General features: G+C 39.0%; 1 protein-coding gene across 4 annotated transcripts in view; it reads left to right on the forward strand.

Moving 5' to 3' along the window:
- ascc3 (activating signal cointegrator 1 complex subunit 3) overlaps positions 1-14,235 on the forward strand; it is a 368,031-nt gene that overhangs the window by 148,025 nt on the left and 205,771 nt on the right. For all 4 annotated transcript variants that reach the window (XM_008432857.3, XM_008432855.2, XM_081597178.1 and 1 more), the window contains one exon: positions 73-237. In XM_008432857.3, the coding sequence (XP_008431079.2) occupies positions 73-237 (165 nt within the window). The remainder of the gene's footprint in view (positions 1-72; positions 238-14,235) is intronic.

Raw genomic sequence — 14,235 nt, forward strand, 5'->3', positions numbered from 1 at the left:
TTTGTTTCCAGTCTTGATTTCTGCCTAAATGTAGTGTTTGAACAGTCACCTATGTGTTCACCCTTGTTTTAGATGCTGGTGACAACTCCAGAGAAGTGGGATGTTGTGACAAGGAAAAGTGTTGGAGACGTCGCTCTCTCTCAAATTGTGCGTCTCCTGATCCTCGATGAAGTTCATCTTCTACATGAAGATCGAGGACCAGTACTAGAGAGCCTGGTGGCAAGAACTATCAGACAGGTCAGTTTCTGCTATGCTGCGTGACTCATGTATCTGATGTATTGCATTCAACGCTGTCACTTTACACATAGGAACTTTCTTTTTGGTTTTTAGAAATACTTGCTATAAGTGCCTTGCGTTTTAATCATAACAATTATTCATGTGTATTTTTTATGAACTATGCTGCCTGCTTTAATTGAAATAAATTTGAAGGAGTTAACATCTACATTTTTTCCCCTTGTTACCTGAAGCCAAAAAACCCAAAAAACATAAGTCGTCATCGTGATGTTCACTCACCGCATTGGACCAGAGCCAAGCAGGTTGAGTTTAGTGTTTTGGTATAACAGTGCATAATTTCTCACAACCAATTGCTCCTCACAACTATCCATCCTACTATGTGGCTGAAAAGTGCCTTCTGGAAGTTGAGTAAATGCGGTTTTCCGCATCAACAAACACTCTCAAAATTTACACAATAGTTTTACATGCAGCATGGGGCAAAACGTTCACCAGGGGGTTGTGACAAGATAGTGTGTGTAGACATAAAGCTGAGAACAAAATTATGTCATTTTCATCAACCAACTTTGAGAATGAGAACCACTTTTGGTACATCGTCCAAATCGTGCTGGACCTTCACATTGTGTGAACAATCTGCTCTTGTGATTATTTATTGCTCTTTTACTAGTATAAACAAAGCTTTACTTTCCACTTCTCAGTGCTATGAATCTGCAGTAATACTGAAGCGCTGCTAATGTTTTGCAGTCGGATTTTTACTGTCTCCCTACTGCTACTAAAAAACCCAGCTCTGCTCGTCTCTCCCACTACAGTTGTCTCACCTGAGTAAAAGCTTACCTGATGAAATGAGAAAAGAGAAGTAATATAGATGCTCTTGAATTGCAATATAACAAATTGCAATTATAGTTGAAAATAGTCAAGGTGATATTTACTTTATTTCTGTCTAGCCCAATCACTTTTACATGGTAATGAGAAACAGAATCATTTGATTGTGTATTTATCAGATTAGTTTTATTATTCGTTTATGTTTTGCTATGAGACTGCCGTGATATATTAGACAGAAAAGTGCCTCAGCGGTCCATGAGACGCTTTTCATCGACAACATTAATCCCAACCTACGCTGGCACCTTGCTTAAAAAAAGTAAAGATTTCTCACAATGATGACTGGCATGTGTTTATGCTGGAGCCAGCCTGGATATTCCACATGTTATAATCATCATGCAAATTTAGCCAGGCTTGTCGGCTGGTGCATGCTGTGAAGTCCAATATCACATCTTGATGAACTGCTGTCACATGTCAGTCTGTGGGTGTAAAGTGATAAATGGAGAAAGGGAAAAGAGCTTGTGATTGATAATTTTGGAATGCATAGACAGTCAAGGATTAAATCATGCATCATGTTCTCAGGGCTTAAAGAGCTCAGACCGGGGGCCCGATTTCCGGCTTTTGACAAAACGGTCCGCCTCAATCAAACTATAGTCTCTCGGACCCTTCTAGACCGGAGGCGACACATCTAAATTTGCAGTACCATAATTCCGCCACACTTAGCGCTATCTGAAAAATTCCAACGGTTTCTGAAAGGGGAGACGTTGCACTTTCCAGCAAATATTGGGTTAATACGACAACTTCACAGCTGCAGCTGCAGAAAGTGTAATTAATCCGGAGGGCACTCGTTTAATAGACAGTAAATTGCGAAAATAACTTGATGGATATTCCGGTTGTTAAGGATACATGGGTAAGTATATCATCTCACAGGACATTTAAAGAACTACTTACAATTAAAATAAGGAAGATTTATTTAGTCAGACGTTTGAAACTTAGGCGTAAAGAGCTCCGTCTGGGGGCCAGACTTTCAAGCAAAGCGAGCATTGGACCAAACGGACCCCCTCTACTAAACTGTAGATAATAGACAAAGATGTCTGCCAATCAGAATTCTAGCTCCCGTGTTCTTGACCAGTGACTGTAAAGCGGTTTGTAGAAAACAAGCGCGTGCGTTCGGTTCGACGATTAAATCAAATGCGATAGGAAAGAAGATGGAGTTTGTCTCATCCGGTAAAGAAACACGTTTACTTGAGAAAGGAATTAAAAACAAGTGGCGCTGGGCATGGCTAGAGGAAGGGGGACAGGACGGAAAGTTGGCGGACATTTTTACAAAAGGGGGGCGCTGGGATGTCTTTGGGGGGCGTTTGGTCGAAGGTAAACTTTACACCTTAAATGCACAACAATACCAGTTTAGACTTTGAGCAACTTGGTAAAACTGTATTGTGTAACATTAAATCATGCCTGGCTGCAACTGTATCGATGGCAGCTCTTATTCTATTCAGTGTTTGTAGCTTTTGGCGCAGCTCCGCTCCTGCTAGTAGCTTCACCATCAGGTCAGCGTTACACCGGCTGATGACGTTGCTGTGATTCACTTTGTCTGGTGTCAGATTTTCTAATATTTTATGTTTTATTGAGGATTTTTGTACATATGTTTTGGCAGTTCTGTGATCATGTCAAAGCAGCAACTTATATTAAAAAGTGTTTTATTGTCCGTCTGGATGCTGCCCACTTCCATGGAAGGACAACAGAAAATCGCTGTCATAAACATGTAATTACTAAAATCACGATACCCTCGCTTTGTATCACTCTGAAAAATGAACCAAGTTAAATAAAGAAATCCCTCCATGGGTGTTACCATGATAGAGAGCGTTCATTTTATAGCATTAACACCGGAGCTGTAAGTGGACCGGTATGAAACGGGAGTGATAGAACAACACAGCACTTTTAAATTTCAATAATCAGAATGCAGAAATTGTTTTCGTTGGTTTAAAAGATTTATGTCAGTCTGCCTTCCCCCTCCCTGCACCTTAGGTTTTGTGGGTAAAAGACGTGCACATTGGCAAAACTCTGAAACAGGAGAAGCGGGACATAAAACGGAGCGACAAACTAGACGTGAATTATGGCATAAAAACAGAGAATCCGACGCTGAACTGTGGAAAATCAACACATGATGTGAATCACATGATGATTAGGAGGCGCAGCAGGTGATGAGTGAAAATTACTGAGTGTCAATAAACGATCAAATAAATTTAGCAACAGGAAAGAAACTAAAGTGGACACAGCAACAAACCAAGAGAGGATAAAACTAATGAAAGGAAACTAAATGGGAAATGAATGAAGAACAAAATGCAAGAATAAACTAAGAAACTAAAGTAAATACAGAGGAATAAACTGGTATGGCAAGACCTTTAGAGCAATAATTAATACAGAGACTGTATGGCAAGAATAAACAGACACTATTTCCAGATAAAAGGTAAAATATTGTTGAAGTGTCATGGGTTTGTTGAGACCACATCTAGTACTGAGAATAAATATATCTTACAGACCATAACAGTAAAGAACTTATCACTTATTTATGTTTTTCATTAGATTTGATATATTTATTTCTTCAATATTATTTTCATGTCAGTGTTAATGTCATGAGGCTGGTGACTCCATGAGACTTTCAATTTGACTCATTAGGATTTGATTAAGAACCAGATTTGTTCTTTGTAATTTCTGTCCAGTAAAACTTAATAGTTTTACTATTAAGTTTTACTATTTTACTAAAGTTATAAATCAATAGACAGGTCTATATAAAGATATAATCCATGTTTCTGTCTCATGTCTGTATGGCATTAAAAGGACCTGGAACTTTTGTTTTTCCACTGAAAGCTCTGGTTTGCACAATAAATGCCATGTGGGTGAAGTTTTATGGATGATACTCTGATGTCCCATTCTCCTGAAGGCAGCACAGAGCTGCACCACCAGAAACCAACAGAAACACTGAAGAGAAGAAGAGTTATGATTAATGTAGTTGCAGAGCTCAGTCGTTTGCAAATAGATCAAAGTTTAAACTGGCATGTTGAACATCTTTTATCTGGTCATTTGTATAAATGACCAGATAAAGAGCAAGAACAAGAATATTTTTTCCACTCTGACTGGCTGCTGTTAGGCCTACCGATTTTAAGTTAAATGTTCATTGCATTTTTCGTAGACGCCTGTGAAAATAATTTCTATTCCCATTACTTTTTTGTTCTCTGGGAAATTATTTTTGATGATAAATACAGAAACAAGCATAAAAATCAAAACATCTACAATAGTGATAGTAATATTAATGATAAAATAATAATCGGTGCAAAGTAACCTACAAATTCTTTGGTGGGGGGCGCTGGGCTGAAATAGGTTGAGAAACACTGATCTAGTTGGTAATGTTGCATGTTCTAAATTACTTGCTAAAACATTGACTGAAAGGACTCTTGTATAATGTTGAGGGACTTTTGCCTGTAAGGCAAACCTTTAGGGCACAGACATTTTACATTTTGTTTTGAGTTGAAATGTACTGAAGTCTTATTTAAGTTTCAGTTTTTAGCTTGTTAATTGTACTGTTAGAAGCAATTGTTGCACTATTCAAAGACACTTCTTATTAAACTGTGGCAATAGCAGTGCTATAGTAAATTGTTATCATAACTATAAGTTTCAGGCTCAGGATTTTTTTTTTCTTTAAGCCCTGTGTTCTTTGAATTACATGTTGACCCTACAATTTCTTCCATGTACAAAGTCCACTATTTCTGTCCCTGACACTGAATGACATGACTCGCCCTGCATCCGGTTTATGAAACCCTTTTGAAAAATTGCACTGAGCACCTGGGAGCTTGTGTAGGTTTGAGATTAGCAAACATATCAAGATGACAGTACAGTCTGTAAGATACATTGTGAAATTTCCAGGGCTATTTCTATAATAAATTTATTAAAATCACAGAAGCTTATAGAACATCATCCAGAGTAAATGACATCACAATGAGAGTTCAAATATGAATATGCATTACTCTCATTTCACTTACTAGTAACTTCAATAAATGATTGTTATTGTCTCCCTCACCTGACCTGTAATCCATGACTGGCAGCTGTATCTCATTACCATAGATTCAGCGGTATTGGTGAAAAACCCTGAAGAGAGGTAAAATCAAGAAGCAAGTAATCATTAATGGAGCTTAAAAGCACAAGGTTGACATGTAGTTCATTAATATAAAGAATTTAACTTTGCTTTGTAGAAGTATAGAACATATTTCTTCCATGTGTCAGGTTTTGAGAAATGTGTGTAGAACAGTTGGACACTGCTGTTAAAGACAGCAGTGTGGAAGAGAATGAAACGGGGGCAGGATGGGCTGAGCAGCTACCAAGACGTTTTTGGTAAGGTTAACGGCAAGGTAATTGAAAACTGGGCTGTACATGTGACCGCTGTTTACTTGGTTCACAGCCCATTTATCAGGTGGTTTAGCTGATATTACTGAAGAAGGGCTGACTGGGCTCTTTATACACCTTAACACCTCTTAAGGCTCTACTGCACTTCAGAAGTTTCAAACATCGGGATTGTTTTTTTGGGGGGCAAGGGGGTGTTTTTTTTTTTTTTTTTTTTTGTGCAAACAGATTGCACATTTTCAGCCTGGATAGTTTTTCATTAAAAAAATAAAAAATCCATACATGTTAACCCTAAACAACAATTTTCAGTCAGCTTGACTGAAGATTTAAAGTCATTTGAAGTCATCTACTGTTTTTATTCTCTCCCACATTATTAAGGGAACCCAAACTAAATAAGTCACTTCATTATCAAGGACAATTGTGTTGCTCTTCCACCAATTTTCACAATGTGACATGTTGAGGATGTGTCCATGCTGAACACAATATTGTGTGTAATCCTTTGCAATGTTATACAGAAGCAAAGTAAAATGTTGTCTGGCCAGACGCCTATCATCGCAGTAGCATGCACATCTTTAAATTATGATGTATTACACATAAATTCAGAATTACAGATTTCTGGTCTTTGTGTACTTTAACAAAACACTGAAACTGCAAAAGAACTTTTTACTGGAATTACAGGGTTTCCCCCAGTAAACTTGCTAAGCCTGGTAGTCGAGCCACCGAGGTGGCCCACCGGGGTTTTGTATTAAAAGATTTTAAGTTGACAAGAAATGTAAAATATCACCTGTTTCTGAAAGACACTGCTGACAATACTTAAACCCACAACTAATTAAAAACAACAAATCAAAAAAATACAATTAAAATAAATATCAATTATTTGCACTTCTGTTGAATCCAAATTAAATTATCAGTTAGTGCAGTGGTTCCCAAACTTTTTCTCCTGGGCCCCCCCGAGTGGTTTCCAAACTATTTCTGGCCCCCCCTCAATGGCTTACAAATAGCTGTCTGGTTGAACGATGTGTGTGACCGAAGGGGGTGGGGAGTGGATTCTTAGAGACTCCCTGTTATACTCAGCCACGACTCCAGACGAGCAATGGGGGGGGGGTCAACTTTTTTGGGGGCAAAATTAATCGTAGCTGAACATAAACAACACCAGTAGCCTACAAGCTACTTGTTAACAAGCTTAAGGTGCTGTATTGATATTAGCTATCTAGTCATCTTTTAGCTATCTTTACCTGCATCCAACAGCTTTACTCAACAGTCTGTTAGTTTGGGGGGAAAACTCTGAAAAGTTCTTTGCGTTTTGCTGGTTTGTTGCCATGATTCTAACACACACCTGTAGCTCTGCACAGCAGCAGCAGGTCTCCTTAACTGCTGTAAGCCCAGCGCGAGTGTCATAGCGCTCATGTTGCGTTTAAAGGCGGCTCGGAAAAACAGGTTACGACATGTTAACAGTGGATTAAACAGTTTTAACTGCTGATAAAAGTGACAGAGGACACAGATATGGGAAGTGCGGGAGTACCTACTGTATCAAATTGACAGTGGAATAACAGAGAGTTGGCCATTTTAAGGTAAAAACCCAGTGCATACAGCGTTCATGTTTAATTTTTTTTATTTTTTAATCCAGAAGCTTCCCGCTCCCCCCCTGCAATGGCTCGGTGCCCCCACTAGGGGGCGCGCCCCACAGTTTGGGAACCTCTGAGTTAGTGGATCGAAAAGCATGACGTAATGCTGATCACATTTAGAACCGGCCCATGGCATAAATAAAATAAGAGAATATCAATGTAGTTAAATTTGATTTAATGGTTTCAGCATCGACAAATTAAACAATTTTAAATAGTTTAACATTTAAATTTACAATTTTAATGAGCTGGCAAGTTTACTTTGTAAAAGTTCAAAGGACAGTCTTCATAGTTAGATTGATTTGTTACCATAGCTACAATCTGAAAGATTCAAAGATTAAACTAAAAGTTTTATCTTTGAGTTTTGGGTGTTTGTTCACAAATACGTCTTAGTAAACTACAATTATAATTGACTGCTCAGCCAATTAAACTAGCCCCCCTCTCTCAGATTTCACTAAATTCATGATTAAATGGATTTAGTAGTGCTCATGTTCTTAGCAGGTAAAGGAGCCCCTAAATCAAATTCTACTCAAGGCCTCCATTATTGGACCTGCCCTGCATGATGAGCTAGATCCGCAGCACTATGGATTTTTGCTGCTGGATGTGGAGGGACAAACTGAAGACTTAATTTATGTGGCTTTAGTGGCTTGTCCATTTCATGTCTATTGAGTTTTTAATAAGCGCCCCCGAGACTGTTTTGGTTGAGGGCGCTTTATGGGACGAGCTGTTCTGATTTCCATGTAGCCACACAGCAACTCCACCTGACTTTAAGAAGACAAAGCATTTCATATGCATTCTGTTGCCGCAAAGAATAAAATAAAAACAAACCAACATGCTACATGACTATGAGGCGAGCGTAAAAGCTCCTCCAAGGGCTGAATCACCGGTCCATAACGCACCGGCTAACCCTTTCACAAGGATGCAGCCCTCTGTCTCTAACACCAAACCATGTATCTGTTCACACTGAGCTTACGTGTAGCAACTCTGTTTCCCTCCTGTACTGCCAGATTGATAGACCTCAACTTAAAAGTGGCATCATATGAACGTCTTCGTGTGGTTTCCATGATGAGGGGGTATGAGTTTGAAGAAATTTCTCCGTTGTGCCTGCTGCTAGCATGTGTTTGTTCTAAATGAAAATTAGCGCTTTCTTCTTTGATTTCCAATTTTGACTTCCAATGATTCACCTCCTACTAAAGAGCCCCGTGGCGGTTGAAGAAAATTCCACAGAAAAACCGCACCGGGCCATTCCCCCCAACCACGCCTTTCCAGGTCTTGCTGTCATTGCCCATGTGAGCATTGAAGTCCCCCAGCAGAACAAGGGAGTCCCCAGGACGGGCACTCTCCAGTACCCCATCATAGAACTCCAGAAAGGGTGGGTAATCTGAACTGCCATTTGGTGCGTAAACACAACAGTCAGTACCCGTCCCACCACCCATAAGCAGAGGGAGGCTACCCTCTCGTTCACCAGGGTAAACCCCAACGTACAGGCACCGAGATGGGGGCAACAAGTATACCCAGTCCTGCCCGGCGCCTCTCACCATGGACAACTCCAGAGCGGAAGTATGTCCAGCTCCTCTCAAGGAGACTGGTTCCAGAACCAGAGCCATGCGTTGAGGTGAGGCCGACTATTTCTGGCTGAAACTTCTCAACCTCACACACTAGCTGCGGCTCCTTCCCCACCAGACAGGTGACATTCCATGTCCCAAGAGCCAGCTTCTGCAACCGAGGGTCGGACCGCCAGGGCCCCCTCCCTCGGCCACCACCCATCCCACACTGCACTCATTTGGCCCCTCTCACAGGTGGTGAGCTCATGAGAAGGAGGACCCATGTCTCCTCTTCAGGCTGAGCCCGGCCGAGCTCCATTGGGAAAAGCCCAGCCACCAGGTGCTCGCCATCGTGCCCCACCTCCAGACCTGACTTTAGGGCGGGGCCCCGGTGACCCGCATCCAGGCGAGGGAACACCAGATCCAAAGGGTCTTCAGGCTGCGCTTTGTCTGGTCCTTCATCTAAAACCTGTCTGCCTTGGGTCACCCTATTAGGGGCACAAAGCCCCAGACAGCATATTGCATATTTCAGTTTTTCTTTGTGTAAAAAAAAAACTTGTCCCTGCTTATCCTCCACTTTCTGAAGAAGAAGCTGAATATGAACAGGACATTTCATAGACCCACCCCCACCTCTTCCATCTTTCTATCCTAACTTTGAAACGCCTCATAGACTCCTATTGATTGTGCTGAGGGAATTACTGAGGCTGCTACCAACCCACAAGTTCACTTCCTCAGACATATTAATATGAAAATCCCTGTAAACTGAATGAAACTTGCTCCCTTGTTATGCAAATGTTTTGGAATGGAGCCAGGTATCACATTGGTGTTCTGCTAAAAGAGCTTTGGTTTGTACCACACTGAAATTGGTGAAATTTAGTCCAACAAATTTTGCTCTGCATTTTAAGATTAATTTCCCTCTATCTCTAACCTTGAATGCTGCTTAGCTGTTGTCTTTCTTTTTCAGTGTCTGATATTTAGCCATTTCTTCATTCTGAAGTTGGTGTGAATTGCAGCAATATTAGCCAGTTAAAACAGACTCCAGCTCACGTCCTGTTTCAACAAGATGTTTAGTCACTGGAACCTTCAAGACGGGTGTGCTTAAATGACAGAGAGAGAAAGTAAAAAGGTAGGAGTGGTTTTGAGTTGATCACCTTTCAGGTAATTTTACCTTTGTTTACCTTTGCTGTGGCGCATTACAGCACTGTAGTTTCTGAATGTTCAATAAACGACAAACTTGGATTATCTCGTTCGTCTGTGACTATACGTCTTTTACAACAAACATCAAACACGGTAAATATGTTTCATTAAGTATTTAACAAACAGATGGCTTCTACCGTGATAATTATGTGAAATTAAATCAATTGTCTAATATTAAAAAAAAATGTTTGGTGCTCTCTGGCATCTTGCTTTGAGCTCAGTGTCTGAGAGGCCTTTCCTCTATCAAACTATTTTTTTGCCTCTTATTTAGTGGAAATATTGATGTTGATGAGATTTTCTCCAAAATGATAACCTTTTTCAATCTTTACAGCTCCACTGTTAAAAATGAGGCTCTAACATTCACAAATGACATTGAAATAAAATCCAGTCCAACATCTGGTTTGAGGTGATTCCTCTGGAAGATTTTGGAGGAAAAATATCCCAACTTCAGAAGATGAGCTTGTAACTTCAGTTATGGTGAGGAGGCGCCATGTTTGGAAGACAAAGTGGAAATAGTTTAACATTTAAATTTACAATTTTAATGAGCCGGCAGGTTTACTTTGTAAAAGTTCAAAGGACAATTAGATTGATTTGTTACCATAGCTACAATCTGAAAGATTCAAAGATTAAACTAAAAGTTTTATCTTTGAGTTTTGGGTGTTTGGGTGCAGGATTTTCAGAACAAGCAGGTCAATATTATGCCTCTGTCTGGACACAGGATCAATATAACCAGTTTAAAAGCTAAAATGAATGGTTATATGCCAGACATGGAAAACTGGGATGCTCTCCATGCCATGACGTTCAGAATTTAGGTCTCATAGCATCTCATGGTGTCAATATTAGAGAAATATAGCTCCATTTTATAGCAATTCAAGAGCTACCCAGCTTTTATTACTTCACAAAAAATTTAATCAGCACAGAAAATCCAAGCACACAAAGAAGCAATTTATGTATACTTTTGTCATAGTTTCCCCAAGAATTTAAAACTGCTTTCACCCCTGCTACAGCATTTACACACCAGAACATTCTCACTTCCTCTCATCAAAAATGTTCGCTTGGTCTGCGTCACATTTTGGGTACCCCCGTCTTGTCATTAATTGACATTCAGGGTTCTCTCATTGAATGCTGTACCACTCCCTAAGCATCAGAAACTGACGATCTATTAATGAAGAGGTTGAGTCCAATATTATATTTTGAAAGGCATAAAAAGTGCTACCATCCATGGACAGTCAATGAAACTGTTTTAAACAATGTTGTTAATTTGACTTCCGCTTTAAAAGATCCTAAAGTCCATTGATGCTGTGATTTTGGCTTCATTTCTGCATATTTTTTAATATGGTAGTACATCATTCTCACTGATGTAATTGTAACATTGCGTTATTCTTGTTTTTACGTAATCCAAAATTAAAACGAATATCATAGGTGTAGGTTACACATGCATGGATAATAGATGACGGTAATAGGCGGAAAATACCAAGGCAGCAAGAATAATGTGCCCACTTGAACCCTGTAATCCAAACACTTCATCCAACTTCTTAATTTAAGTTAATTTTATTTATATTGTGAATCTTCTTTCAAGGCAACAAGTACATAATCAAATATATATGTAAGCATATAGACAGATTCATATTCAGATACATTTCAGGTTGGTCCTTTTGCAATGCAGTCAAATTTGGTTTATAATACCAGTTGGTAAACAGCCAATTGCATTGATGTATTACTAAACACCAAATGAACATCTTCACAGGTCTGCCTTAAAAATCAATCCTCTAGCTGCAGCGGTTCTAGAATACTGCTTCTGGCGTTCTCACTAAAACCAGGAAGATAGAGCACATCACCCAGTTCTAAAGTCTTTCCACTGAGAGAATAGACTTTAAAATACTGTTGTTAGTTTAGAAGTCACTGAACAGCATAGCACCACAATACATTAAAGATCTGTTATTGTATCAACCTTCCAGACATCTCAGGTCTTCTGGTTCTGATCAGCTTTGCATCCACAGAACCATATATGGAGAAGCAGCATTCAGCTTCACCACAAATCTGGAACAAACTTCCAGAATATTGCAAAATAGCTGAACCACTGAGTTTCTTTAAGTGATTGTCCAGCAATGAAGCTGTTTTCTGAGCTTCCTAATTAAAGTAGAATACTTTCTTTAATGAATATGACAATACGGTCAAGAACAATGGACATTTAAATACATGTTGCTGTTCCTTGTTGTTGAATTGTTGAAAATACTATGTAGATATATAGAAAACATTTCAGGAATCCTTTTTTGGAAACAACAAAGGACTTCGAAACATGTTCTGTAAGGTTTTTTTTGTTGGTATTTTTGCTGAAATAAAGATTTCTATAATCATATTAAAAGTATTTCCCAGATTGAGAAGAAATTTGAATGCAAGATAGACCATAAAAGTGAAGGTGTAGAGAAAGCCTAGTCTGCCGGCAGTGATTGGTTAGTTCTTATCTTGATGGGATGCTTTGACAGGTACTGCATCACATTAAAGGCCTTACCAATCTTCCCTGTCACTTCCAGCAGGAGGCTCTTAGATAGGGCAGCCCACCATCTCAACAGACACCCACTCTAGTTCTCATCCACTCACCCATGTTGATACACAATATGCTGAATCTTCCTAATTTTTCTAAGACAAAACTAAGTCAGTGTTGGAGCAAACTTGTTTAGCCTCAGTTGTTAACAAAGGTGAGTAGCAACAGGTTACTCTTTTACATGAACCTAACTACATCATTTGAAGGGTCAAAAAATGTAACTTTGTGCTCAATAGAAAAGAACAGCACCATTGATCAATGGCGAGATAATAAATGATATATTAAATACAGTAATTCTTCTGATCCTTTCACTATATAATTACAAACTGAATACAATCTTATATCAACAAAACAAGCTGAATACCTTATCTCTAAGCTGTGCAGCTATTTGTATGAACTTTGAGAGAAAACTGGCAAGTTGGTACCTCACCAGTTCGGACAGAGTATAGCTAATCAGACTATACTTGAGATCCGAAATAATCTGGGAACAAGATGTAGGGATAACCAAGATATAAATAGCTGGTTTTCAAAATACCATCAGATTTTATACATCACCCCCACAGCTAATTATAGAAAACATCTGAGAGACTTGAGATTCCTTCCTTAGGATAAGATTTAATGACTAGTTTGAAGAAGTCTGTTTCTAATGCTGAAATTGACATGGCCATAAGCATAGGCGTAAATTCCAGGGGGGGCCGCGGGGGTCCGGACACTTCCAATCTTGGAAAAGTCTAGAATTGTCCCCCCACACCAAAGATATCATGAAAGAAAACCTTGTATTTAAACAATATCAATATAAAAAAGGCAATATAAACAAAGAACAAAGTAAATCTGCCATTCATCTAAGAAAAAAAAAATTTAGGTCCCACCCCCCCAATGTTGATAGAACCATGGTTCAGTCCAAAGTGTAGGAGGAGCAACAGCAGCGCTGCTGAATGACACAGGCTCCGTTAGAGCCGGTGTTATGACTATCTGTCGTACCCATAAATCCAGGTTACCTTATGGTAATGTGCATGCGCACATCGATGATACGTCACATACTGCTTACTCAGCAGATTTCTTATAAATCCATCATACCTGTGTTTTATTTCTCAGAAGCAGCTTAATAAAATTTTATTTAATTACCGTATTAACATAAATGACTTTTGCTGTTTCCAATATTGTTACCATACTGTAAACAAGACATTAGTCCCGTTTAACATCACTATTACTACAAATACTGTTTGACTACAAATTTGGTCGCCCACAGGATATTTTGTCCCTATAGCTAATCTACCTTTTTAATATTTTAATACTTCTTTAGAAAACTGCACGGAATATGTCCTAAAAAAAGCAAATGAATAATGCTGACCGAAGCAGAACAACACCTCTTTCTGGACATTGCGTGGAAATAACTAGATTTTTATTTTATTTTTTTTTATTTACCGTAAACTGAGAAATAAAACACACAAAATGAAACTTCTACAGACAGATGACAGATTTATATGACAGATTTAGTATGACAGATTTATAAGAAACGTAACATCGATGTGCGCATGCGCATTACCACAAGGTATGCTGGATTTAAGAGGTATGGCAGATGGTCAGAACACCGGTGAAGTGAGGAGCTATCTGTTGCTGTGGCTTTGCAGCACAAACAAAAAACCCTCCAGTAAGTAAATACTTAAAGCAAAAGACATGTAACACGTTTTATTTACTTTCACTGCTCAATAGGAAGAAACAGATTGACAATAAAAATCAGTCCACAGTTCGTTATTTCATTACTTTGGCTGAATCATGATAAACTGCCACCTTATGCTTTGGAAATCAAAACTAGCTAAACTGCTACATTGCTTTCATAGACTTAGCTCCTTTTTCTGTCGAAGGTAGCCAATATTTC

This window comes from Poecilia reticulata, chromosome 16 (assembly GCF_904066995.2).
Source record: "Poecilia reticulata chromosome 16, P_reticulata-male-v2, whole genome shotgun sequence".
NCBI classification, from domain to species: Eukaryota; Metazoa; Chordata; class Actinopteri; order Cyprinodontiformes; family Poeciliidae; genus Poecilia; species Poecilia reticulata.